This window comes from Myotis myotis, unplaced genomic scaffold (genome assembly GCF_014108235.1).
Source record: "Myotis myotis isolate mMyoMyo1 unplaced genomic scaffold, mMyoMyo1.p scaffold_m19_p_4, whole genome shotgun sequence".
In the NCBI taxonomy this organism is placed as follows: domain Eukaryota; kingdom Metazoa; phylum Chordata; class Mammalia; order Chiroptera; family Vespertilionidae; genus Myotis; species Myotis myotis.
The window spans coordinates 86113065-86137971 of NW_023416346.1; the positions used below are offsets into that span (position 1 = coordinate 86113065).

General features: G+C 39.7%; 1 protein-coding gene across 3 annotated transcripts in view; it reads left to right on the top strand.

Moving 5' to 3' along the window:
- The window catches only part of OPHN1 (oligophrenin 1), a 604444-nt gene that overhangs the window by 318318 nt on the left and 261219 nt on the right, over positions 1–24907 (top strand). For all 3 annotated transcript variants that reach the window (XM_036304626.1, XM_036304628.1, XM_036304627.1), the window contains exons 12-15: positions 5764–5842; positions 10186–10219; positions 10754–10816; positions 12499–12573. In XM_036304626.1, coding sequence (XP_036160519.1) covers positions 5764–5842; positions 10186–10219; positions 10754–10816; positions 12499–12573 — 251 coding nt within the window. The remainder of the gene's footprint in view (positions 1–5763; positions 5843–10185; positions 10220–10753; positions 10817–12498; positions 12574–24907) is intronic.

The following is a 24907-nucleotide window of genomic DNA, read 5'->3' on the forward strand; positions in this document are numbered from 1 at the left end:
AAAAAAATTTTTTTTAATGGATATTATTAAAACACAGTATACACAAAAATCGTTGTCCTGTGCAGGTTTCACAGAATGTTATAACTTGTTTTGTCAACTTTCTGGCAATATCTCATTCAAATCGTGCTGCATTATCTTCGTAGAATTTTTCACAATATCTTTGAACTTTAGACACTCTTCCAGTTTTTTGTTACAGTTTGTGACAAGATATTTGAGGTATATTTACAGTACTGCTACTTGGAATTTCTTCATCCCGACAATTCGTTAGATGGACAGCTAATTTCTCCAGAAATTCTGTGATACTCATATTCTTCTTGCTAATATTTTTAAGTAAAACACGAGCATTGAGAACAGCAGTATTTAGTAGGAGCTCAAAGGCTAGCTTTTTATACCATTTCATGGATTTTCATAACGGATTATTATAGGCACTCATTTGATCAGATATGTCAACTGCTGCTTTTCTTGCATTATAATCCACTACAATTTTTGCTTTCAAGTAGTGACCTGATCTATTTTCAACATTCACCATCTCTGATGTATGTTTTGTTGAATGAAGTAAGATGTCCCACTTATCTTTCCATTTTAAAATGGTTATTCCTTTTTTGTTCTCTTTTACTATAATTTCTCCCCGTTTTAATTTCTTTGATGTTACTTCATGAGGATTTCCCCATTGATTTGAACATAATGTTCCTACTAAATGAGTATTATTATCGAGTAATTTATATGCTAAATCTAAACTTGTGTACCAGTTGTCTGTGTACGTGTGTTCCTTACTGTATACATCTCTACAAAGAGACATTACAACATTAGTTGGTGTTGTATTTTCTTTTTCTAAACTTTCCCCTGCATATACACGAAAAGCATATGTGTACCCAGATCCACAGCACAACTTAAATAATGTAATACCATATTTGTGGCATTTTTGTTTTATATATTGCCTAAGTATTATGCAGCCATGACATGGTATCAAAGATTCATCAATACATATAGCTTCAGATGGATCATAATATTTTTTGAAATTTATTTCCATGTTATCTATTAGTTGTTGTATTTTGCATAAACAATTGGAAACATCTATCTCCCTATTGTCTGAAAAATGCAGAATTCATAATAATATTTCAAATCTATTTCTTGAAATTATTTTGGGGGGAAGTTTGCATAGATGGAGGATCATGGGACCAGTATAAACATAAAGATGGTAGTCTAACTAGTCCCATCCATAGAATCAACCCAAAAAATCTTTTGATTTCATTTTTGTTTGTCACAGTCCACTTACACAAACGCTGCGAGTTTTCAACCCCTAGTTTTTGCGACACATATAACTTTGTTTGGTGATATCCTCAAACAATTCACTAGGCACAAACAGTTCATAAGAATTCTCTACTGTTGCCCATGACTTTACATTCAAGTCCTCAATCCTAAAGCCAGACAAATAGGTGAAAGGCATAATCCTTGGTTGATTACCTCTTGGATCACGCCATTCTTCAAAATCCTCATCCTCATCCTCTGATGATGAAAAAAGCACGACTCTACGACATTTATTAGGGAAACTAATTTCACTTGAATCGCTTTCACATGCTTCTTCTACTGACATTGTCACTGTTATGGGTAAAGAAAAAAATTTTAAACTGCACTGGAACATGAACCACAGACAACTGACTGAAGAGAAAGCATTTCTAAAAGAAAACAGAGTACAGATTGCAATAAATACATACAAGAAATATATCTGAAGATATACTTGCAGTCTTTTCACAACCTTACATAGATCTCCAGCCACCAGCATATCGGTGAAATCGGATACCATGGGCTAAATGGAAAGGAAGACAAAACAGGTTTGGCGTTTAACGTGTTAAGCCATCAGTTGGACATCCCCCGAGGGCTCCTGGACTGCAAGAGGGCAAAGACCGGGCTGAGGGGACCCCCCCCCCCCGGGACCCTCCCCCCCCCCCCGCCCCCAGTGCACAAATTTTGTGCACCGGGCCTCTAGTAAAATATAAGAACAAGTGAATTGGAACACATTTTTAAAAATATATATGTTTTTATTGATTTTAGAGAGAGGAAGGGAGAGGGAGAGAGAGATAGAAACAACAATGATGAAAGAGAATAGTCAATTGGCTGTCCCCCTCTTGGCATGTGCCCTGACCAGGAATCAAACCAGCTACCTCTCGGTGAATTTCTCGATGCTCAATCACTGAGCTATATTGACTGGGCTGGACGACATTTTAATAGGAGCTAGATGCGATGGAGGGTTATAGTAGTACTAAGGAGTAATATTTTCTTCCATTTGGTGCAAACATCATACAGACTTTCCCTACTTTGCAGATATTATGTAAAGTGGAAATAGTTTGATTATCAACTTTCTGATTTCAGCCAAGGCTTACAAACTTTGGACTTGGTTTCACTTGTTTCTCTCTGGTGCCCTCTTGTTTTGTTTTTTTTCCCTGACCTGAGGACATTTTGTAAGAGGGGAATTTAACCTTTAAATTTTAAAATGAGAGCATTTGGAATTACTTTGGATAAACACATGTTATGTAGGTGGGAGATTGATCCAAATTTCAGTGAATAAATAGGCTTCTATATTTTATTTCAGTCTGTTGCTTCTATGGAGTAGGTACTGAGTAATAGAATATAATTTAACAAACTGATCATATTACTACAAAGGAACCTGGAGGTTCAATTACAATAATATTATATGAACAAAACTTTCAGTGACTGGATTCATAAAGATTAGTCTAAGAGATCAGGGCTTTTTTGGTCTGGGAATAAGTTACTACTGGTCAGTTTCCCTATTTTAAATTTCTGTGTGTGAAGCAAGATAATTTTTGGGGGGTTAATAATGGATAGTCCTAATCAAAGATGACTGTGATAATAAATATAGTTACTAGTGACCATGATTCTGTCACTCATGTTCCCCAAAGCTACTGGCCCAGTAGGAAGGGAAAAATGACTTTTGGCTATGGCTTTCCTTTCATGAACCTTTACTGTTTCTGGCTTTACAGCATGAAGGTGCTTAAAATAAATAAAAATTTTCTGCCATTAGTTTCATTCTAATTACCTTTTTAGCCTAAATTGGGAGCTAAGTATTTGCAGATAATATTCCCATGGACCCAAGCAATTACAAATAATTTGGCTCTGAGGTTAGAAGCTGAGGACAATTCATATATATGTATCTTGCACCTCGTGCTATTTATCACTTATGGTAGATAATAAATTTGGTGTTCATTTTTTAATCTAATTTTTTCATATCCTGGATTTCTGAGACTAGAACCCAGGAGTTAAAGTTTCAATGTGTCTATAATTTTTGTTACCACATATTGGGCACTTTAAAAAAAACATTCTCTTATTTAATCTCAAATCAAAGTCGCATAGTAGCAAGGCTGAGCTCACACCCTGGTCTGTAGGTCTCCAAAGCCTATGTTCTTTTTAACTTTATTCCATTCTGTATTGTAAGCAAAATACCTGTGCTGTGAAATAGAGGGTCAATGATAACATTGAACAGGTGCTGAGGTTCCTCTGCACATGTGGAGTTTTCTGAGAGATGTGAAGTCTTTCCTGGCTAGTCATTCTGCTCTAAGGAACAAAATCGGGCTGCCCAGCAGGCAGCAGACACCCTGCAGTACAGAGCAAAGGAGGTTTTGAGTCTTTTTTTTATATATTTCAGGAATATAGGATAGCTTTTTATTTGAAGCCACAAGCTCATAACCCATCAGAGCTTGAATGGCAGTTATAATAATAACAACAACAACAACAACAATAATAACAGCAGCAGCAGCAGCAACACAAATGCTGACATTTGCTGAATACCTCCTATGTGCCAAGCACTGTTCTCAGCCCTTTAAGTGATAATGTCCTTTAGTCCTCACCACAGTTACATGAGGTAGGGGTTATTATTATCCCAATTTTACAAAGGAAAACAAGGACACAGATAGAAAGTAAGTAAGTCAGATTATATAACTGGAAAATGGTAGAGCCAGGATCTAAATCCAGGCATTCTATTTTCCAAGCTCGCACTCTTAATTACTACACTCTTCTGCAGATATTCTGTGTATGCCTTTTTGTTCCAGATGGGTCACTGAGACCTCAGGGAGGGCAAAGGATTTATCTTAGATCAGAATAGAAAACCCTGGACTAGAAGTCAGTACTCTATACTTTGTCATTCTATTCCTAAACAGTATTGTTCTTTGAATTTGACTTTCTGTAGCACTTAAAAATCTCTAAATGCTTCCTGAATAGTACTTTTTTATTCAGCTTCTCTGTAAAGTGAAGCAAGGACACATACTGGCTTTTGTATTTCCCAATTAGGGAAGCTCAGTTTCAGAATGGTTTTAATGTCATATCTGGTCCTCAGTTTCTGCTTTTCTGTTGGTTGCCCATTTTCTTCTTTTCCTTCTTTCTGGCTGCAGGATTCAGTTACATAGCTGCTTCTGCAAAGATTTCTAGATTTTCTAGCCCCATAAAATATATCCAAAAGGTTGGGTGTTTCTAAGAGAAGGGTATATGTGAAAGAATTCACTATCCAAAGCCAAGTCCTGGTTTTCAATTGATTCTTGCTTAAAGATGATTTAAGAGTGTTCTTTTTAAAGGAGCACTTTAATGAAGTAAGAGGTGGAAGGGCAGGTAGAACAGGAATCCCATGATATCAGGACTAGAAAGCACCTCCCAACTTGTGTGTTTCAACAACCTTATGGATAATGAAACAGGCCCACAGAGGCCCAGTGACTTTTGCAAGGTCTCTCATCATTGTTCTTATCATTTCATGACTTGAGAGAGGTCTCATATTATACAAGTAGTGAGAGGAGCAAGCTTCTCATAATGGCACAGTGAGGTAAAGAATGCAAGGAGACTTTATGCTTGTAATAATATGGTCAATCCCAAATTTCCAATTTGTTTTGTTTTTTGAAGGTTGAAAAAGATAATACACAATATAACAACTTGGGATATCTCTGGGTATAGGTAGCCTGCAAGTAAATAAAATAAAATTGGTATTGAGGCCCTCTGCCATGATGAAGAGGCCTTATAGTGTAATGGTTAAGGAAGAACATGTTTACTAAGCCAGAATTACTAAATTCAAATTCTGGTCTACTGTACTTACCCAATATGTTAACTTAGGTAACCTCTCTATTCCTCAGTTACTGCTCCTATAAAATAGGATTTAAACAAAAGCCCTCTGTAGTACCTGCTTTATGGGCTTCCTGGGTAGATTAAATAAATTAATGCCTATAAAGTGCTTAGAACAGAACCTGGTACCTAGTGAGCATTTAGTAACCCTTAGTTATTATTAGTCATAAGATTGCTTAAGTTAGCCACTGTGCATGTTGTGCCAATTGGAAATTCTCCTGGGCATCCTAGGTGGTGGAAGTAGCAAAGCCACTTTTCTGAGATGAATGTGCCCAGAATGAACATGCTCACCCCTATAGCTCAGACCAAATGGCTGGCTTCTGAGAGGGGAGGGAGAGCCTCAGTTTGGCTCAAACAGTATAGGGCCAATTTAAGTGTATATTATGGTGAGGTGTCCTGGCATCTGCCCTCCTATTTTCTTGCCCAACCCTAGCCAAGATAGCCCCTCCCTCAGGGTTCCCAAAGTTACTTTTCTCTAAATATTCTCTTGTTTTCTGAGTAAAACAGACTTTGAAAAATTTGAGTTCTGTATGCCTGTGCCTACTCAGTGTGACACTTCCCGGGGCTGAGGGGGGCCTTAGATCACAAGACTCCATTCTCTTAGATGAGTTTTTTGCTTTCAACTTCTCATTTTTCTTTCCTTAGGCCAGGAACCATCACTCTACAGGCCCTTTCAGAAGCTAATAGAAGGCTATGGATGGAGGCCATGGATGGGAAAGAGCCGGTAAGTTACCTCAGACACTGGTGATACCTCTGCAGCATAGCCCAGTGTGTTAGTGCCCTCTAGTGGTAGGATAGGTAAAGGGTAATAGATCCATCTGACTCCAATTTTTTAGAGCCAGAAGGAATTTTGTTGATTCACCATCTCTTGTTTAACAAGTAAGGCAAGTTAACAACAAATTGATATTTCTCTCCTCCTCCTCCTCCTCCTCCTCCTCCTCCTCCTCCTCCTCCTCCTCCTCCTCCTCCTTCTTCTTCTTCTCCTCCTCCTCTTCCTCTTCCTCCTCCTTCTCCTTCTCCTCCTCCTTCTCCTCTTCCTTCTCCTCCTCCTCCTCCTCCTCCTCCTCCTCCTCCTCCTCCTCCTCCTCCTCCTCCTCCTCCTTCTTCTTCTTTCTTCCCCACCCCTCTAAAACCCATAAATTAAAAAACAACAGTAAGGTGAGGAACTTCTCTAGGACCACCCTCACAGAAGACATCAAAGATGGGCCTAGAATCCAGAGCCCATAGATTCTAGCTCCAGTTTTACATTATGCAGCTGTACCTACAAGATCTTCGTAAAGAAAACTAAGCCTTTTATATTTTATATAATTAATATATGTTCATATAGAAAGACTGAATATAATTGGCATGGATGTGAACAAGCATTTGTTAAGATTTTATTCAAAATTGTTTTGCTGCCCCTTCTTACTCTTGGAAGTCAGTTTATTATCTTTAAGGACACATCTAGTGGAGGAGATCACATTGCCATCCTGTATGCCAAGTTGTACCAGTCTATTTAGAAACTTCTTGCACAGGAGGACAGAGTCTTTAAAAGGGTTAGTGCTTATCCTATAAAGACTAATATGAACAGTAATAAATCATTGAAAAGCATTTTCTCTTTTCAGTATCTTTCCAGTAGGTTTCTTCTGGTAACATATGAAATAATATCAGCTTCATAATGTTGGAATATGAAAGGCCTAGATTTGGATCATGGTTCTGCCAGTTAGTGGTTGTGTAAACTTGAGCAAGTGATTTCATCTATCTGAGAATCAGTTTTTTTTCTCTTTAGTAAAATGGCTTTAATAATCTCTTTTTTACATACCTCACAGGGTTGCTTTAAAATTCAAATGAAATCCAGTTTGTCAACCATAATGTGATATTTTAGTGTTAGGTGCTTTTAACTAGTCTGAAGTGTGGGTGCAAAGCTACTGAGATTCAACACTATTTGGATATAGTCAAATCTCCTTGCTTTATTCACCTTCCTAGGAGGGGAAATGTATTCCAGGGTTTTCTTTCTCTGTCTTTAGTGCCCTGGAATCTAAACAGGAGTGCACAGATCCCAAATTGCATTTATAGCAACCAAGAAGATAGCTATAAATGTGAAGTGATATGAGAAGTGCTATCCAGAAAGTAGTCCAGGACCTGTCCTCTCTCCTTCCCCTCCAAGAAATCTGGAGCTTAACTATTACATGTCTTTGGTGTTTCTCTAGGAGGATGCTAGGAGGCTTAGCAAGGCATTTTCCTCTTGAATCTCTCTCCTGAAATTGTTCTCTCCTTAGGTTTTAAAGATCGAAGGATACAGAAGGGTTTTTGTGGAGAATAATGCTAGAACATGGGCCCACTGAGTGGACCTTTACCAGCTTGATTATGGCAGACTTAATACAAATATATTGTTTATCTAAGTGGAAGCAAGGGCCAGCATGGAAACCTCTCTAATTCAAATACTCATGGGTATATATGCATATGCAAAAATTTTCCTTTTAAAAGAAAAGATTGTTACAGCAGACTCTAACAGATGGCATATAGAGAGCTAATTTCCTGTAGCTTCACATTGCTAATGTCATTGATGCTTTACTTAACATACCAATCTACTAATCTTACACATGTTTTGCATGCTTTGCTTAAAGCAGGGGTGAGGAACCTTTTTTTAATATATATTTTTTTATTGATTAAGATATTACATATGTGTCTTTAACCCACGTTACCCCCCTATCCCCCCGCTCATGCCCTCACCCCCCTGTTTTCCGTGTCCATTGGTTAGGCCTATATGCTTGCATATAAGTCCTTTAGTTGATCTTTCCCCCTTACCCGCACCCTCCCCTACCATCCCTCCAAGGCCCGACAGTCCAATCAATGCCTCTCTGTCTCTGGATCTGTCCTTGTTCATCAGTTTATGTTGTTCATTATATTCCACAAATGAGTGAGATCATGTGGTATTTATCCTTCTCTGACTGGCTTATTTCACTTAGCATAATGCTCTCCAGTTCCATCCATGCTGTGGCAAATGGTAAGAATTCCTTCTTCTTTACAGCAGCGTAGTATTCCATTGTGTAGATGTACCACTGTTTTCTAATCCATTCATCTGTTGATGGGCACTTAGGCTGTTTCCAAATCTTAGCTATGGTAAATTGTGCTGCTATGAACATAGGGATGCATATATCCTTTCTGATTGGTGTTTCTGGTTTCTTGGTATATATTCCTAGAAGTGGGAACACTGGATCAAATGGAAGTTCCATTTTTAACTTTTTGAGGAAACTGCATACTGTTTTCCACAGTGGCTGCACCAGTGGAGAACATTCCCACCAGCAGTGCAGGAGGGTTCCTTTTTCTCCGCATCCTCTCTAGCACTTGTCGTTTGTTGATTTGTTGATGATAGCCATTCTGACTGGTATGAGGTGGTACCTCATTATTGTTTTTATTTGCATCTCTCGGGTGATTAGTGACTCTGAGCATGTTTTCATATGTCTCTTGGCTTTTTGAATGTCCTCTTTTGAAAAGTGTCTATTTAGGTACCTCATTGTTGTTTTGATTTTCATCTCTCGGATGATTAGTGACTTTGAACATGTTTTCATATGTCTCTTGGCTTTCTGAATGTCCTCTTTTGAAAAGTGTCTATTTAGGTCCTTTGTCCATTTTTTTATTGTATTTTTTTATCTTCCTTTTGTTAAGTTGTAAGAGTTCCCTATAAATGTTGGAAATTAAACCCTTATCAGTGATAACATTGGCAAATATATTCTCCCATGCAGTGGGGGTTCTTGTTCTGCCAAGGGCCATTTGGATATTTATAATATCACTAGAGGCCCAGTGCATGAATTCATGCACGGGTGGGGTCCGGCCAACCCAGCCCTGATCAGGGTGGATTGGGGACGAGCCTGTCAGAAGGAGGAGACGGCAGGAGATTGGCTGGCCAACCCTGTCCTTGATCTGGGTGGTGGGGGCTGATCTGGGGTGGGGCCAGGGAGGGGGAGGGGCTGCAGGAGGTTGGCTATCCAGCCTCGCCCCCTACTGGGGTAGGGGGGGGCAATCAGGGGTAAGGCTGGCTGGGGGGAGGGGCTGCGGGCTGATCAGGGTGGTGGAGCCCATCGGGGGCAGGGCAGGCGGGGAGGGGGGAAGAGCCATGGGGGGGTTGGCCGGCTGCCCCACCATCAATCAACATGGGAGAGTCCGATCAGGGGTGGGGCCTGCCAGGGTAAAGGTCCGAGGGGGGTTGGCTGGCTGGCCCCACCCCCCGATGGGGCCAGTTTGCTGGCCACCGTGGGCGTCATAGTGACCAGTCATTCCAGTCGTTACGGAGTTCTAGTTGCTGGCTATATATATATATATATATATATATATATATATATATATATATATATATATTTGCAGGCCATACAAACTTGTCAACTTAAAATTAGCCTGTTATATTTGGCCAAACATTTAATTAACTCACCCCTAATGTCTTGGCAGGGCCAGACCAAATGATTTTGTGGACCCTATATGGCCAGTAGGCTTGAAGGAATATCTCCAATTCTGATCATTTTAGATATGTGAATTTTGAAGTCTAGAGGATGAAAAGGACATGCCCTAGATTTCATAATGAGGAAGAAACAGAACCAGGGCTAGACTTTGGTCTTTTCATAGCTATGAAAATGTATACTTCAAGATGATGCAGAAAAATCTTGGTCAGTTCATGGATCTCTTTCAGTTGGACACTGGTCTTTCCAAAGAGAAACACCTATTAACCAGTCTTGGGGGACACGGAGGTTGGTATTGGGAATGTTTACATTTTACCATCACATGCCCATTATCCAGGTATGCATGAGAAATCCACTTCCTTTCTCTTATGCTCTCTTGCTCCATTGGAAAAACCCTCCAAGCTTTACCTAAGTAAATGTCTAAGAGGGCCATAACTTTAGTTGCAGTGAGCAGTGTGAAATCCAATGTAATCTTCAAGGATTATTTCAGCTGTTTCCTAAAGATCTAGACAAAGATGAGTCTGTTTAGCCCACTTTTCGTTCTTGTTAGAGTTGTTAATGGTTTTGATTTAATTTTATTTGCCTATAGTGATTCACAATAGCCATGGATCTTTCTGTTTCTCTTCTTTTGTAGATCTACCACAGCCCCATTACAAAACAGGAAGAAAGTGAGTCAAATTTCTGATCTACTGATGTTATAAACTGCCAGCTGTCTTATTCATAATAAATGCTGTCGCCAATGATATGTAATATTGATGCAAGTGTGTGTGTTTATGGATGCCACTGTGTGGAATGATATTCATACCTATTTTGAAAAAAAAAAAAGTGTCCATTGAGGAAGTCACTTTATCTTAGTTTATGGTGGGAATAGCAGTAGTGATATAAAGAAACACATTATATCCTTCTTGTTCTAGGCACATATAGAAATTGTGTGCATTTCCAGTATAACATTTCACATTTGTTGTTGTTCATGCCTAAAGCAGACATAATGCAGAGGGCTAAGTAAAAGCATTTTGTGTTATAAAGAGTAAAAACTCTAACCCCCCACCCATGCAAAGTACCTTTCCAGTTAAGGGTGATTGGATATGACCAATCAAACCCCTAGTTCTCTCTCTGCAGTCTCTTAGCATGATAACTGAATGCTTGGTAGGTGAAGCTTGTGTACATCAACATCTAACTCTGCTTTCCTTTTATTGAAACAGTGGAGCTGAATGAAGTGGGCTTCAAGTTTGTTAGAAAGTGCATCAATGTCATTGAGACAAAAGGTAAGGTAATGAACCATAGGCTTGGCAGTGTTTGAATATAGCCAATGTGAATTTATCCTGGGGCAATTTCTCAAAAGTAGCAATAATGTAATCAATTGTTCAGGACCCATTTCTGGAATAAACACTATTTATAAACACTGAACACTAGATACAATTTGTATAATTTTGGTGATTTCCAAACCAGTGGTACACAAACATATTTGGAGAATTTGTGGCTTCTGGCTTTTTTAAAGAAATAGCTTTAAATGGCTTTTTAAAAGTGTTCCTAAATACTACCTGGCACTCCTCAAGTAGTATTGTGATGACAGTCCTAAATAAACAAGAGTTCAGTTTGTGCCAGAATAGATATTGGTTTAGAAATTGATGGATGCAAAACCAAATTCAGACAAATGTGAAATAAACATTTTTCCAGGTTGATGATATTCTCAGGTTTCTCTCTGATAATATTTTGAAACTAGAGGCCTGGTGCATGAAATTCATGCACTGGGGGCAGGGGGGGGGGTGTGTCCCTCAGCCCAGCCTGTGCGTTCTCACAGTTCAGGAGCCCCACAATCAATCGCCCCAAAGAGGTAGGCCCTGCTCACCTGCCCAGGGCTTCGTGCTGGATCGCCCCCATAGAGGGAGTCCCTGCCCACCCACCACAGCCCACCAGTCAGTGGCCTGGGCTTCCCTCTGTGAGGCAATCATGTGATTGATCGCGCCTTCCCAGAGTGAGCCCCACCCACCTGCCAAAGCTTGCTAATCAGTGGCCTGGGCCTCCCTCTCTGGGGCGATTGTGAAGCCTCCTGATTGATTGATCACCCCACTGGCTGGTGGCCTGAGCCTCCCCCTGCAGGGCAATCCTGCAATTAATCGCACCCCCACAGAGGGAGGCCCCGCCCACCCACCGAAGCCTGCAGGTCAGTGGCTTGAGACTCCCTCTTTGGGGTGATCATGGAACCCCCTGATTGATCGATAGCGCTGCCAGCCTGTGGCCTGGACCTCCCTCTGCAGGGCGATCATGGGGCGATGGCCCGGCCCCTGACCAATCGCATTGCATCCACCTTGGCTGTCCTGGCGCCAGTGGGTGTCATAGCCTGGTCATCCAGAAGGTCATCCGGATGGTCGTTCTGCTGTTCATTCATTTGGTCGATTCGCATATTATGCATTTATTATTATAGATGGGCCAGTGTACTGTATGAGCAGTCTATTTTTTTCTTTGAAATGTTGCTTCAGCCCTCTCCATGCACAAAATGGCCTTTTATTTTTCATCTGCCATACTCCAATCCTCTCTTCCTTTCTGTCACTGCTCAGGAATATCTTGAAGGTTGATATTGTTTTTTTGTGTGTGTGTTTTTTTTTTTAAATTAGATCCTAGCTCCTTTCCAAGATGGTAGCATCATTCTCAGTCTTCTGCTGCTACCCACCTAAGCATATTATTCTCTTTACTATAGAGTGTGTTCACTTCTGTTCAGATTAATGAGGGCTTGGTACAATCCAAATGAAAGTATGAAGACAATAATTTGGAGAGATGCTTCAGGACTGTTCCCCTATTGCAGGGGAGGGCTGGAGAGCTTGGAGAGAATAGGGTAACCCTTTTATGTTTGAACTGACTCCAGTGTGTACGTACCTACTTTTTTTACCCTGAGGTAAATGAAGACTCTAGCTGTATAAACAAATCTGACCTGATTTTCTTTCCCTAGGGATCAAGACAGAGGGATTGTACCGAACCGTGGGCAGCAATATTCAAGTTCAGAAGCTGCTAAATGCCTTTTTTGGTAACAATTTTAATTTCATAATTCTTATTTGTTGTTGTTTATGTATTAGGAAGTGTGACTCAGAAAAAGGAGACATTACTAAATAAGGTTGTAGAATTTTAAAAAAAAAAAGTAGATATTTCCAAAGGTAAAATGTACACATATTTGTCTACCTTGGGTCAGAGACAATCTTGCCTTGGAAGAAATGACTGGCATCTCTCCTTCCTCATATTTTATTTACTCCTCAAACCCTTTGCAATTTGGCTTCTTCCTCAGCCTCTACACTAGAACTACTCCGACCAGGCTTAAAAGGTATATTATGTTTGGATTCCACTCTCTTTGTGTGTGTGTGTGTGTGTGTGTGTGTGTGTATCTATTTTAAGTTTTTGGTTTGTGGTTACCGTGAGATTCATATATAACAACCTAAGTATATAGCAGTTTATTTTAAGTTGATTGTTGCTTAGGTCTGACCACATTCTGAAAGTATCACATTTTTTTACTGCTGTACCATGTTTTATGTTTTTTATGTCATATTTTTCATCTTTTTGTGTATCTTTTAAGTAATTGTAGATATAGGTAATTTTTATTACTTTTGTCTTTTACTCTTTATATTAGCTTTATAAGTCATTAATTAACTACCTTTAATGTATTTTGGCCTTTACCAGTGGTGATTTTCTCTTTTATGAATTTTCTCATTTATAGTTTTGGCCTTTTTTTTGTGCTTAAAGAATTCCCTTTAACATCTCTTATAATGTCAGTTTAGTGTTGCAGAATGCTTCTAGCTTTTGCTTACCTGGGAAACTCTGTCTCTCCATCAATTCTGAATGGTAGCCTTGCCAGATATAGTAGCCTTGGATGGAAGTTTTTTTCCCCCCTTTCATCACTTAGAATATATTGTGCTATCCTCTGTGGCCTGCAAAGTTTCTGCTGAAAAATCAATTTTTACTCTTATAGGAGCTACTTTGTACGTTACTGGTTGTTTTTTCTCTTGCTTTTTAAAAGATCCTCTCTATAAAACTTTTTAACAAACTTTTTAATTGAATTTATTGGAGTGACATTGGTTAAAAAATTATAGATGTTTCTGGGGTACAGTTCTATAATACATCATCTGTGTGTTGTATGATGTGTTCACCATCCCAAGTCAAGTTTCCTTCCATTACCATTTATCTCCCCTACCCTCTACTACCTCCCCCAAACCCTTTCCCTCTGGTAATCACCACATAGTAAACCCTTGATTTTGAGGACCTCAATTTAATGGACTTTGGATTTAACAGGCAAAATTTCTGGTCCATATGCCCTATGTAAAAATTAACAGCCTGTTAATTTTAAAATGCTTTTGAATAAGATGTGCTTATAATTAAATTAACAAATAATTCTTTGTTATTAATTCAGTTATTTTTGACTAATTTTAGTGAATAGGCAATATGTTAGAGAAAAAAACTGTAGTAATTTCTCTGACATAAAGAACTACTTCATATCTACTACTATAGTCTACATATTTAAATCCAAGTCACCGCTCATAAACAGTGTTTGGGGAATGCTTAGCATGTGATCATACCACATCTTGAGGTAACTGGTTCTGTTGTTGCATGCCTACAATGTTCCCATGTGCACTCAGCCATGCCCCAGCCCTGTGCATTTGTTTATTCAGGTGACTGATGAATGCATGCATTTACTATACCTATTCAGTATAAATTTAAAATTACAGTAATACAACCAGAAAACTTTTCTGTGAAATTAAAGTTTTTGTACATACACTTAATTATACAAATGTGTCTACATAAGTAAAAACAGGTAAACTAATTTGTCAAGTTTTTAACATATACATTCGGAAAACCTACTTCATATAAAAGACTTTCAGATTCAACTGATACCCCCTTGCCCAAATTAATCCATTATATCAATGTTTTACTGTACTGTTGTTGTTTTCTCTTAATCTCTTCACCTTTTTCACCCAGCCCTGTAACACCTATTACATGTGACAGATGTCAGTCTGTTCTTTGTATCTATGAGACTGTTTCTACTTTGTTTGTTAGTTAATTTTGTTCATTAGATTCCACATATAAGTGAGATCATATGGTATTTGCCTTTCTCTGACTGGCTTATTTCACTTAGCATAATACTCTCCAGGCCCATCCATGCTGTCACAAAGGATAAGATTTCCTTCTTTTTTATGGCTGTGTAATATTCCATTGTGTAAATGTATCACAGATTTTTTATCCTCTCACCTACTTATGGACACTTGGAATATTTTTAACTTTTGACATTTAAATTATGATGTGTTTTAGTGTGGGTCTTTTTTGGTTCATTTTGTTTGGGAATTTCATGCTTCCTCAACTTGGATGTCTCTTTCACAGGTTAGGGAAGTTTTCAGCTTTTATTTCTTTTTTTCTCTAAATATGTTTTTATTGATTTCAGACAATGAGGAAGGGAGTGAGAGAGAGAAACATTGGTGAAAGAGAAACATCGATCAGCTGCCCCCTGCATGCACCCTACTGGGGATCTAGCCCACAACCCAGGCATGTGTCCTGACCAGGAATCGAACTGGAGATTTCTTGGTACATGGAATAATGCTCAACTAACTGAGCCACACCAGGCAGGGCAGCTTTTATTTCTTCAAATAAGTTTTCTGTCCCTTTCTCTCTTCCTTCTGGGATCCCTATAATATGAATGTTAGTGCAGTTGATATCCCAGATGTGTCTTAAACTAACCCATTTTTTAAAATTCTTTTTTTCTGTTTGCTGTTCTGATTGGGCCATTTCCACTGCTGTACTCTGCCTTTTAGATCACTGAATATTTTTTTTGCATCATCTAATCTGCTGTTGATTCACACTGGTGTAATTTTCATCTCAGTTGTTGTATTCTTCAGTCTCATTTAATCCTTTTCTATATTTCTTATCTTTTTGTTGAAGTTCTTACTGTATTCTTCCTTGTTGAATTTGGTGAACACCTTTATAATCATGACTTTGAACTCTTTATCTGGTAGATTGAATATCTCAGTTTTGTTTAGTTATTTTTCTTATGTTTTTGTCATGAACTTTTATTTGGAACATATTCCTTTATCTCTTCATTTTGCCTACTCCATTTGTTTCTGTGTATTAGGTAGATAAATTATATTTTCTATTCTTGAAGGAGTAGCCTTATATAGAAGATGTCCTGTGGTACCCAGTGGCACAATCTCCCCTGCTCTCCAGAGCCATGTGCTCCTGGGGTTTCCCTTGTATGGGTTGTGTCCATTCACCTATTATAGTCTGATGCGATTTCTGGGACATGCTGGTGGGAAGGATTTGGCCCCAAGTCAACTGGCTGTGAGGTTCAGCCTCAATACTTGCCAATATTCAAGTGGGCAGGGCAGGTCCCTGGCCTCGCTGTCTGTGAGGCCTGGTTATGACTGCTGTGGGTACACTGTTGAATGGGGTTAGCCTCTGGCCTGATTGTCTATAAGGCTCAGCCACAACTGCTGCCTGTGTTCTGATGGATGATGGGGCTGTCTTCCACCCTGGCTGCCTGTGAGGTCTGGCTGTGGTTGCTGCGGGAACACTTGTGTGTAGGTCATAACTCTGGTGGGTTTTACCACAATGGCTTCTGGCACACTTATGTGAGCAATAGGCTTTCATTACTGTTTGGTCTTGGCTGCTGAGAATGCACTGGTGCGTGGGGGTTTGCTCCTGAATTGGGAACCACTTTAGATGGGTACTGTTACCATCTGAGGTTGCCTGCTTGGTGTGGTGGTGCAGGACCTGCTTTGAAGGGCTCTGATGCTATCTGAGCCCATCCCCTCAATTGTGACAGAGTGAGAGTCATTTTTGAGGGATACCAGTGCCTGCTGAATCTGCATGCTGGGTGTAGGGTTGGAGATATTTTGGGTGGGTTTTAGTATAGGCTGAGGGTGCCTGCTTTTTTGCGATAGAGTGGGAACCACTTTGGAGGGGTGCAAGTTGGAGTAGGCAAGTTGGGTGGGCAAGATCTCCAAGATACCAGTGTAGGGTAAACAGTGTTAACAAGGTTAATTGAGAATGTAAAAAATGGCACCTCTCAGCTAGGTGGGAGGAAATTTTTAAAAATGGTACCTGCAAGTAATTCCATCCCTACAGAAAGTTCCAACAGATACCGGCTCTTCCACCTCTTGTCTTAAGATTGGTCAATGTATCTCCACATATGACCCAGGCGATTTTCAGACTGGTGCACCTCTGTGCTGGGAGTCATTGTGAGGGATTTTGTGCATGAGTTCTTTTTCAAAGCTATATTTTAGCCCTAGCTGGTTTGGCTCAGTTTCTAAAGCATTGGCCTGTGGACTGAAGGGTCCTGGGTTCAATTCCAGTCAAGGGCACATGCCTGGGTTGCACACTCGATCCCCAGTGGGGCATGTGCAAGAGGCAGCCAATCAATGATTCTCTTTCATCATTGATGTTTCTATCTCTTTCTCCCCTCTCCCTTCCTCTCTGAAATCAATAAAAAATATATATTTAGAAAACCACAAAAGTATATTTTTATTGATTTCAGAGAGAGGAAGGGAGAGGGAGAGAGAGAAACATCTATGATGAGAGAAAATCATTGACTGGCTGCCTCCTGCATTCCCCCTATTGGGGATTGAGCCTGCAACCCTGGGCATGCGCCCAGACTGGGAATTGAACCCTGACCTCCTGGTTCATGGGTCAACACTCAACCACTGAGCAACATTGGCTGAGCTGTGCTTGAGCACTTTAAGAGATGAGTCTCGGTTTCCTGCAGCTCTTCAGGTCTCCCAAATGTAAGCTCCACTGTTTTTTATAACTAGACTAGAGGCCCGATGTATGAAATTCTTGCAAGAGTAGGCCTTCCTTCCCTCGGCTGCCAGCACTGGCTTCCCTCTGGCACCCGGGACCCGGGCTTCCCTCCAGCCACAGGTAGGCACCTGGGACCTGGGCTTCCCTCGCAGTACCCAGCTTCGTCTGGAAGGTTAAGGACATCTGGTCTAATTAACACATTATGCTTTTCTTATTATAAATATTATGGGGACTCCTTTCCCTGATGAGGGTGTGCTGGCCTGGGAAGCCCATGTTAGGTTCAGATCTCTCTCCTCAGGATGGACCTCTACAGTTATGATATCCCTTCCACTTGTGGATCATCACACTGAGTGTGGGTCCTGACTAGACTGTATCTCTGCCCTTCTTACCCATCTGGATATGGCTTTTTCTTTATATCAGTTATTGAAAAATATGTTCTGCTAACCTTCAGGTAGTTCTCAGTGATAGTTGTTCTATATGTAGTTGTAGTTTTTTGTGTTATGGGAGGAGGTGAGCTCAGGATCATCCTACTCCTCCATCTTGATCCTGATTTTCTGTCTGTCTTCTTTTGCTTGATTAAGGAAAGAATAGACATTCTTTATTATTTGGACAATATAAGTTCATTTCTCATTTGGTCACCATTTGTTTGTTACAAAGCAGCTGAACCATCCATTGAGACCTGGTGTTTGGGCAACCAATTGTGAGGATTTCTAGATATTGAACCAATAGCATCCTGAGTGGCATACGGAGCAGCAATTCCATGCATGAGTGTTCCCCATACATGATCCGTTGTGTTAATATTTTTTGAAGTGCTAATCAAGATTGTTGTCTGGTTTCAGCTTGCAGGGCTTTGGGAAGTTGGCAGGTTTTTTTTCCTTAGTGATAAGTCAAGAGGATGGGAAAAATTGGAAATGTTAGTTTGGAGAGTTGGAGCCAGATATTGAAGGAAACTAGAATAATTGAGAATTTGGTAGGCACTGACAAAATGTAATTTACCAAGAGGGTAAAAGCAGCTCAAAGACAATGAACAGAACAAGAATCTAATGATCCTTAAAGGTGTGCTATAGTTTTCCATTGAAACATAAATGTCTCTAATAACAAGTCATGCCCTTTTTTGAATCTTCTTTACAAAGTAAGTCTGGCCTCATTAGATTTAACATGATTATTTAAATAGGTGCAACAAAAATGATAATTGACTACATAGGCATTTTTATGTATGCTTTGCTGGAACTTTCCATAAGGAATCCCAAATTATGTTGATATCAAGTTTTCCTAGCTCCATTTGTTGAAAAGACTGTCCTTTTCCCTTTGAAGGGTGCCCTTATAAAAAAATAATTTCATCATATATGGGGAGATTTATTTCTGGTATCTCTGTTCCATTAGTCTATGTCTCTTTATGCCACTATGACACTCCCTCCCAATAGTTACATTTTTTTTTTAATCTTGTGTTGAGAACTTTTAAAATCTACTCTCTTACTACCACCTTGTTTTGATTACTGTAGCTTTTTCAAGGACAAACAATTAAGGGGGTTATTTTATATAGACTCGTGCAACGGGAAGAACCTTATTAATGAGATACATCTCATAGAAGAGGAATGAAATTTGGCATTTTATAGAAGCAGGTAAAAAGGAGTGTTATTCATTTTACATGAGTCATATGAAAGGATGGAGATGTGTCTTATAAGTGAGGTCAGGGTGGTCCTTTGAAGTTAGTTGTTTCTCAGAACCAAAAAAATGGGGAGAATTCTAAACCTTCTCTGTCTCCTTGGAGAGCAGGGTTCAGGTAAAGTTCATCCTTGTCATATAGTTAAGTAAACTCCTTTTCTTGCCAAGATTTGGTTAAAATATTATTTTGGATTTTGAACAGAAAATAATTAAGTTGTTTTTCTACTTGGATATTTAAATAGGAAAAACCTGTTTTGGCATAAATAGTTACATTTCTTTTTTAGTCATACTACAGTTTATTTTTTCCAGCTAACTAAATTAAACATAACCAAATGTGTACTCAAGTTACTCTTTGCCTTCCAAAATAATACTTTGTATGTGACTCAGAAGACAGTTTTTTTGTATATTTAGGGAACATAATTGTTATGTTTACAGTATAAAGTTTGTTCTTAAATGTCTTTCCCCATTTTTATTGGTGAAACAATCTCACACATAATAATGATTATACCCGTACTATGCAAGATAATTTTTTTCACACAATTCTGAATATTTTAGTTTCTTGAGGTTTTAGATGAACCATTCCAAAACTGGCCTTACATTTTTTAAAAAATATATATTTTTTAATTGATTTTAGAGAAGAAGAGAGAGGAAGAGACAGAATATCAATGATGAGAAAGAATCATTGATCGGTTGCCTCCTGTATGCCCCCCCGCCCCCAACTGGGGGCCAAGCCCGAAACCTGGGCAAGTGCCCTCACCCGGAATCAAACCATGACCTCTTGGTTCATAAGTTGACGTTCAACCACTGAGCCATGTTGGCTGGGCACTGGCCTTAAATATTTATCATCCTAAATATTAAAGTTCTATTTTTTTCTATATTTAGTCATTAATACCATTTTCTTGCTATCAGAAGTAGTGGACTCTTTTCTCTATTAAAAGTATACTTTCTGATATATATATGAAAAAACCCCAAACACCTATTTCCATGTGGTTTTAATTGTATTTCTCTGATGATTAGTGATGTAGAGTATCTTTTCATATGTCTATTGGCCATCTGTATGTCCTCTTTGGAGAATATCTATTCAGGTCCTCTGCCCACTTAAATTTTTTTAAATTTTATTTTATTATTTAAAATATTACAAATAGTAGTACACATGTCTCCTTTTTTTCCCCATTGACCTTCCCTCAGCCTCCCCAACACCCTGGCACATGCCTTCACCCCCCACCCCCCAGTGTCTTGCGTCCATTGGTTCTGCTTATATGGTTGATATCTTACCTGCCCCCCCAACCCTCCCCAGCCTTCCCGTTGTAATTTGACAGTCTGTTTGATGCTTCTCTGCCTCTATATCTATATTTTTGTTCATCAGGTTATAATTATCTTTATTATCCATAAATGAGTGAGATGATGTGGTATTTTTCTTTCACTGACTGGCTTATTTCACTTAGCATAATGCACTCCAGTTCCATCCATGCTGCTGCAAATGGTAAGAATTCCTTCTTTTTTTATAGCAGCGTAGTATTCCATTGTGTAGATGTACCATAGTTTTCTAATCCACTCATTTGCTGATGGGCATTTAGGCTGTTTCCAAATCTTAGCTATTGTAAATTGTGCTGCTATGACCATAGAGCTGCATATACCCTTTCTGATTGGTGTTTCGGTTTTCTTGGGATATATTCCTAAAAGTGGTATTACTGGGTCAAATAGCAGTTCCATTTCTGAATTTTTGAGGAAATGTTATACTATTTCCCACAATGGCTGCGCCAGTCTGCATTCCACCAGCAGTGCAAGAGGGTTCCTTTTTCTCCTCATCCTCTCCAGCACTTGTCGTTTGTTGATTTGTTGATGATAGCCATTCTGACTAGTATGAGGTGGTACCTCATTGTTGTATTGATTTGCATCTCTCGGGTGATTAGTGACTCTGAGCATGTTTTCATATGTCTCTTGGCTTTCTGAATGTCCTCTTTCGAAAAGTGTCTATTTAGGTACCTCATTGTTGTTTTGATTTTCATCTCTCAGATGATTAGTGACTTTGAACATGTTTTCATATGTCTCTTGGCTTTCTGAATGTCCTCTTTTGAAAAGTGTCTATTTAGGTCCTTTGCCCATTTTTTTATTGGATTGTTTATCTTCCTTTTGTTAAGTTGTATGAGTTCCCCATAAATGTTGGAGATTAAACCCTTATCAGAGATAACATTGGCAAATATTTTCTCCCATGCAGTAGGCTTTCTTGTTGTTTTGTTGGTGGTTTCTTTTGCTGTGAAGAAGCTTTTTATTTTGATGTAGTCCCATTTGTTTATTTTCTCCTTAGTCTCTCTTGCCCTAGGACCTGTGTCTGTAAAGATATTGCTACAACATATGTATATAATTTCGCTGCCTATGGAGTCTTGTAGGATTTTTATGGTTTCCCGTCTTACATTCAAGTCCTTTAACCATTTTGAGTTTGTTTTTGTATATAGTGTAAGTTGGTGATCTAGTTTCATTTTTTTGCATGTATCTGTTCAAATTTCCCAGCACCATTTATTAAAGAGACTGTTTTGACTCCATTGTATGCTCTTGCCTACTTTGTCAAATATTAATTGAGTATAATGGCTTTGGTCAATTTCTGGGTTCTCTATTCTGTTCCATTGATCTATATGTCTGTTCTTGTACCAGTACCAGGCAGTTTTGAGAAATGTGGTTTGGTAATATAGCTTGATGTCTGGTATTGTGATCCCTCCAACTTTGTTCTTCTTTCTCAGGATGGCTAAGGGTATTCAAAATTTTTTTTTTAAATATATTTTTTATTGATTAAGATATTACATATGTGTCCTTATCCCCACGTTACCCTCTACCCCCCCCCCCCCCCGCTCATACCCTCACCCCCCCCCCCATTGTCCGTGTCCATTGGTTAGGCCTATATGCTTGCATATAAGTCCTTTGGTTGATCTTGCCCCCTTACCCCCACCCTCCGCTACCTTCCCTCCAAGGCCCGACAGTCCAAACAATGCCTCTCCATCTCTGGATCAGTCCTTGTTCATCAGTTTATGTTGTTCATTATATTCCACAAATGAGTGAAATCATGTGGTATTTATCCACTCTCCAGTTCCATCCATGCTGTGGCAAATGGTAAGAGTTCCTTTTTCTTCTTCCTCTTCTTAAAGAATACCTTTCAGCATTTCATATAATGCTGGTTTGGTGGTGATGAACTCCTTTAGCGTTTTCTTATCTGTGAAGCTCTTTATCTGACCTTCTATTCTGAATGATAGCTTTGCTGGATAAAGTAATCTTGGTTGTAGGTTCTTGGCATTCATCACTTTGAATATTTCTTGCCACTCTCTTCTGGCTTGCATGGTTTCTGTTGAGAAATCAGCTGACAGTCGTATGGGTAATCCCTTGTAGTTAACTGACTTTCTTTCTCTTGCTGCTTTTAAGATTCTCTCTTTGTCTTTTGCTCTTGGCATTTTAATTATGATGTGTCTTGGTGTGGTCCTCTTTGGGTTCCTTTTGTTTGGGGTTCTCCGCGCTTCCTGGACTTGTAAGTCTATTTCTTTGACCAGGTAGGGGAAGTTTTCTGTCATTATTTCTTCAAATAGGTTGTCAATATCTTGCCCTCTCTCTTCTTCTGGTACCCCTATAATTCTGATGTTGGTACGCTTTAAGTTGTCCCAGAGGCTCCTTACACTATCTTCATATTTTTGGAATCTTTTTTCTTTTTTCTTTTTCGGTTGGGTATTTTTTGTTTCTTCATATTTCAAATCTTTGACTTGATTCTTGGGATCCTCTTGTCTGCTGTTGGATCTCTGTATATTATTCTTTATTTCAGTCAGTGTATGCTTAATTTCTAGTTGGTCCTTTTTCATATCCTCGAGAGTCTCACTAGATTTATCGAGGGTCTCACTAAATTTATTGGCGGTTTCCATAAAATTCTTGAAAAACCTTATAAACGTGGCCTTGAACTCTATATACATTCGTTTGCTTTCCTCCATTTCTGTCATTTTTGACCTATTTCTTTGTCTCCACATTTTTTATGCTTCCCTGTATTGGTAGAGTGGTTTTGTGTGCTAGGTGTCCTGTAGGGCCCAGTGGCTCAGCCTCCCCAGTTACCTGAGTTGGACACTCTTGGTGTACCCCCTTGTGGGCTTTTTGCACAGTCTTGTTGTAGTTATGCCTTGGTTGTTGTAGGATCACTGGGAGGAATTGACCTCCAGGCCAGTTAGCAGTGAGAATCGGCTGTGTCTGCAGTGGGAGAACTTCTGTGCTGAAGACACCCTTCTGGGGCAAGACTTGCTTCAGTGGGGTTTTGGTGCTCACTGAGTCTGCCCCCTGAGTGTGTCCCTTATGGATCTGAGGAGTTGTGATCTGGATGGTCCCCCTCTGACCACTGGGTACACTGTCTCTTGGAACTCTAAGGAGGTGCTAATGTAGCCTCTGCCTGAGGTTACACAGCAGGACCTACGAAGAGAACTGGAGATTCCCCTTCCTTTTTTGGAGTTTGGAGGTACCCTGATGAGGCCCAGCTGTGAAGCAATGCAAGCCTCTGTGGGGCCTTGGGCCTTCTCTTGGAAGTTCTGGGTCTGTCTGGCCCAGCTGCAGTTAGGTTATTTTCAGGTTGCAAAGGGCCGGGGCATTCATATGCAAAAGCCTCTGCTGCAGCCTGGGTGGGGCAGGGTCTCAGGGAATCAAAGGTCGGAGCAAGCAGCTATGGCGGATTCTCAGCCCTGCCCTAAGGGGCCGCGAATCTCATTGTCCCGATAATTGCTGAAACCACCTCTGAGGGAAAGCCGACCTCAAGTTCCGAGTTCTGCCCACTGCCAGACAGTCCAGTTTCTCCCCGTATGAGTCCTGGGTCCCCAGAGACTTCCCGGAACCGGAGTTCAGAGCAGTCGGGAGCTTATGACTCCCTCCCGATTCCAAAAGACAGCCACGTCCTCCGGTGCCAGCCCCTTTCTGTGCGCACAAGCCTCCGTACCTCTGCACTTTACTTCCGCAGCTCCTCTGGCTCTCAGTGTGCTTTTCTTTCCTTCTAGTTGTAGAATTTCCACTCAGCCAGCTTTCCTGTAGTTCTGGATGATGTCTGTTTTGTCTTTTTGTTGTATTTTTGAAGTTGTTTTGGGAGGCAGCAATTTCCTGGTGTTTATCTATGCCGCCATCTTAGTTTTTTTTCAAGGTCTTTTTTTATTCCAGATTAATTTTTGCAGAGTTAGTTCTAGAGTTTTAAAATATGCCATTGGTATTTTAATAGGTATTGCATTGAATCTATAGATTGCTTTAGGTAGTATGGGCATTTTAATGATGTTGACTCTACCAATCCATGAACATGGTATGTTCTTCCATTTGTTTATGTTTTCCTCTATCTCTTTTTTCAGTGTCCTGTAGTTTTCCAAGTACAGGTCTTTTATGTCCTTAGTTAAGTTTATTCCTAGGTATCTTAATTTTTTTGGTACAATGGTAAATGGGATTTTTTTTTTCATTTCTCTTTCTGTGAGTTCATTATTGGTGTATAAAAAGGCCATAGTTTTCTGGGTGTGAATTTTGTATCCTGCTACAGTGCCAAATTCATTTATTAGGTCTTGTAGTTTTTTGATGGGGTCTTTGGGGTTTTCTATGTATAGTATAATATCATCTGTGAATAAGGACAGTTTTACTTCTTTTCTGGTTTGGATGCCTTTTATTTCTTCTTGATTGATCGCTATGGTTAGTACTTTTAGTACTGTGTCAAACAGGAGTGGTGAAAGTGGGCATCCTTGTCTTGTTCTTGTTATTAAGGGAAATGGGTTTAGTTGTTGCCCATTGAGTATGATGTTGGCTGTATGTTTGTCATTATGTTGAGGTATGATCCCTCTATTCCCTCCTTGCTGAGAGTTATTATCAAGAAAGTGTGTTGGATTTTGTCAAATGCTTTTTCTGCATCAATTGATATGATTATGTGATTTTTGTCTCTCAGT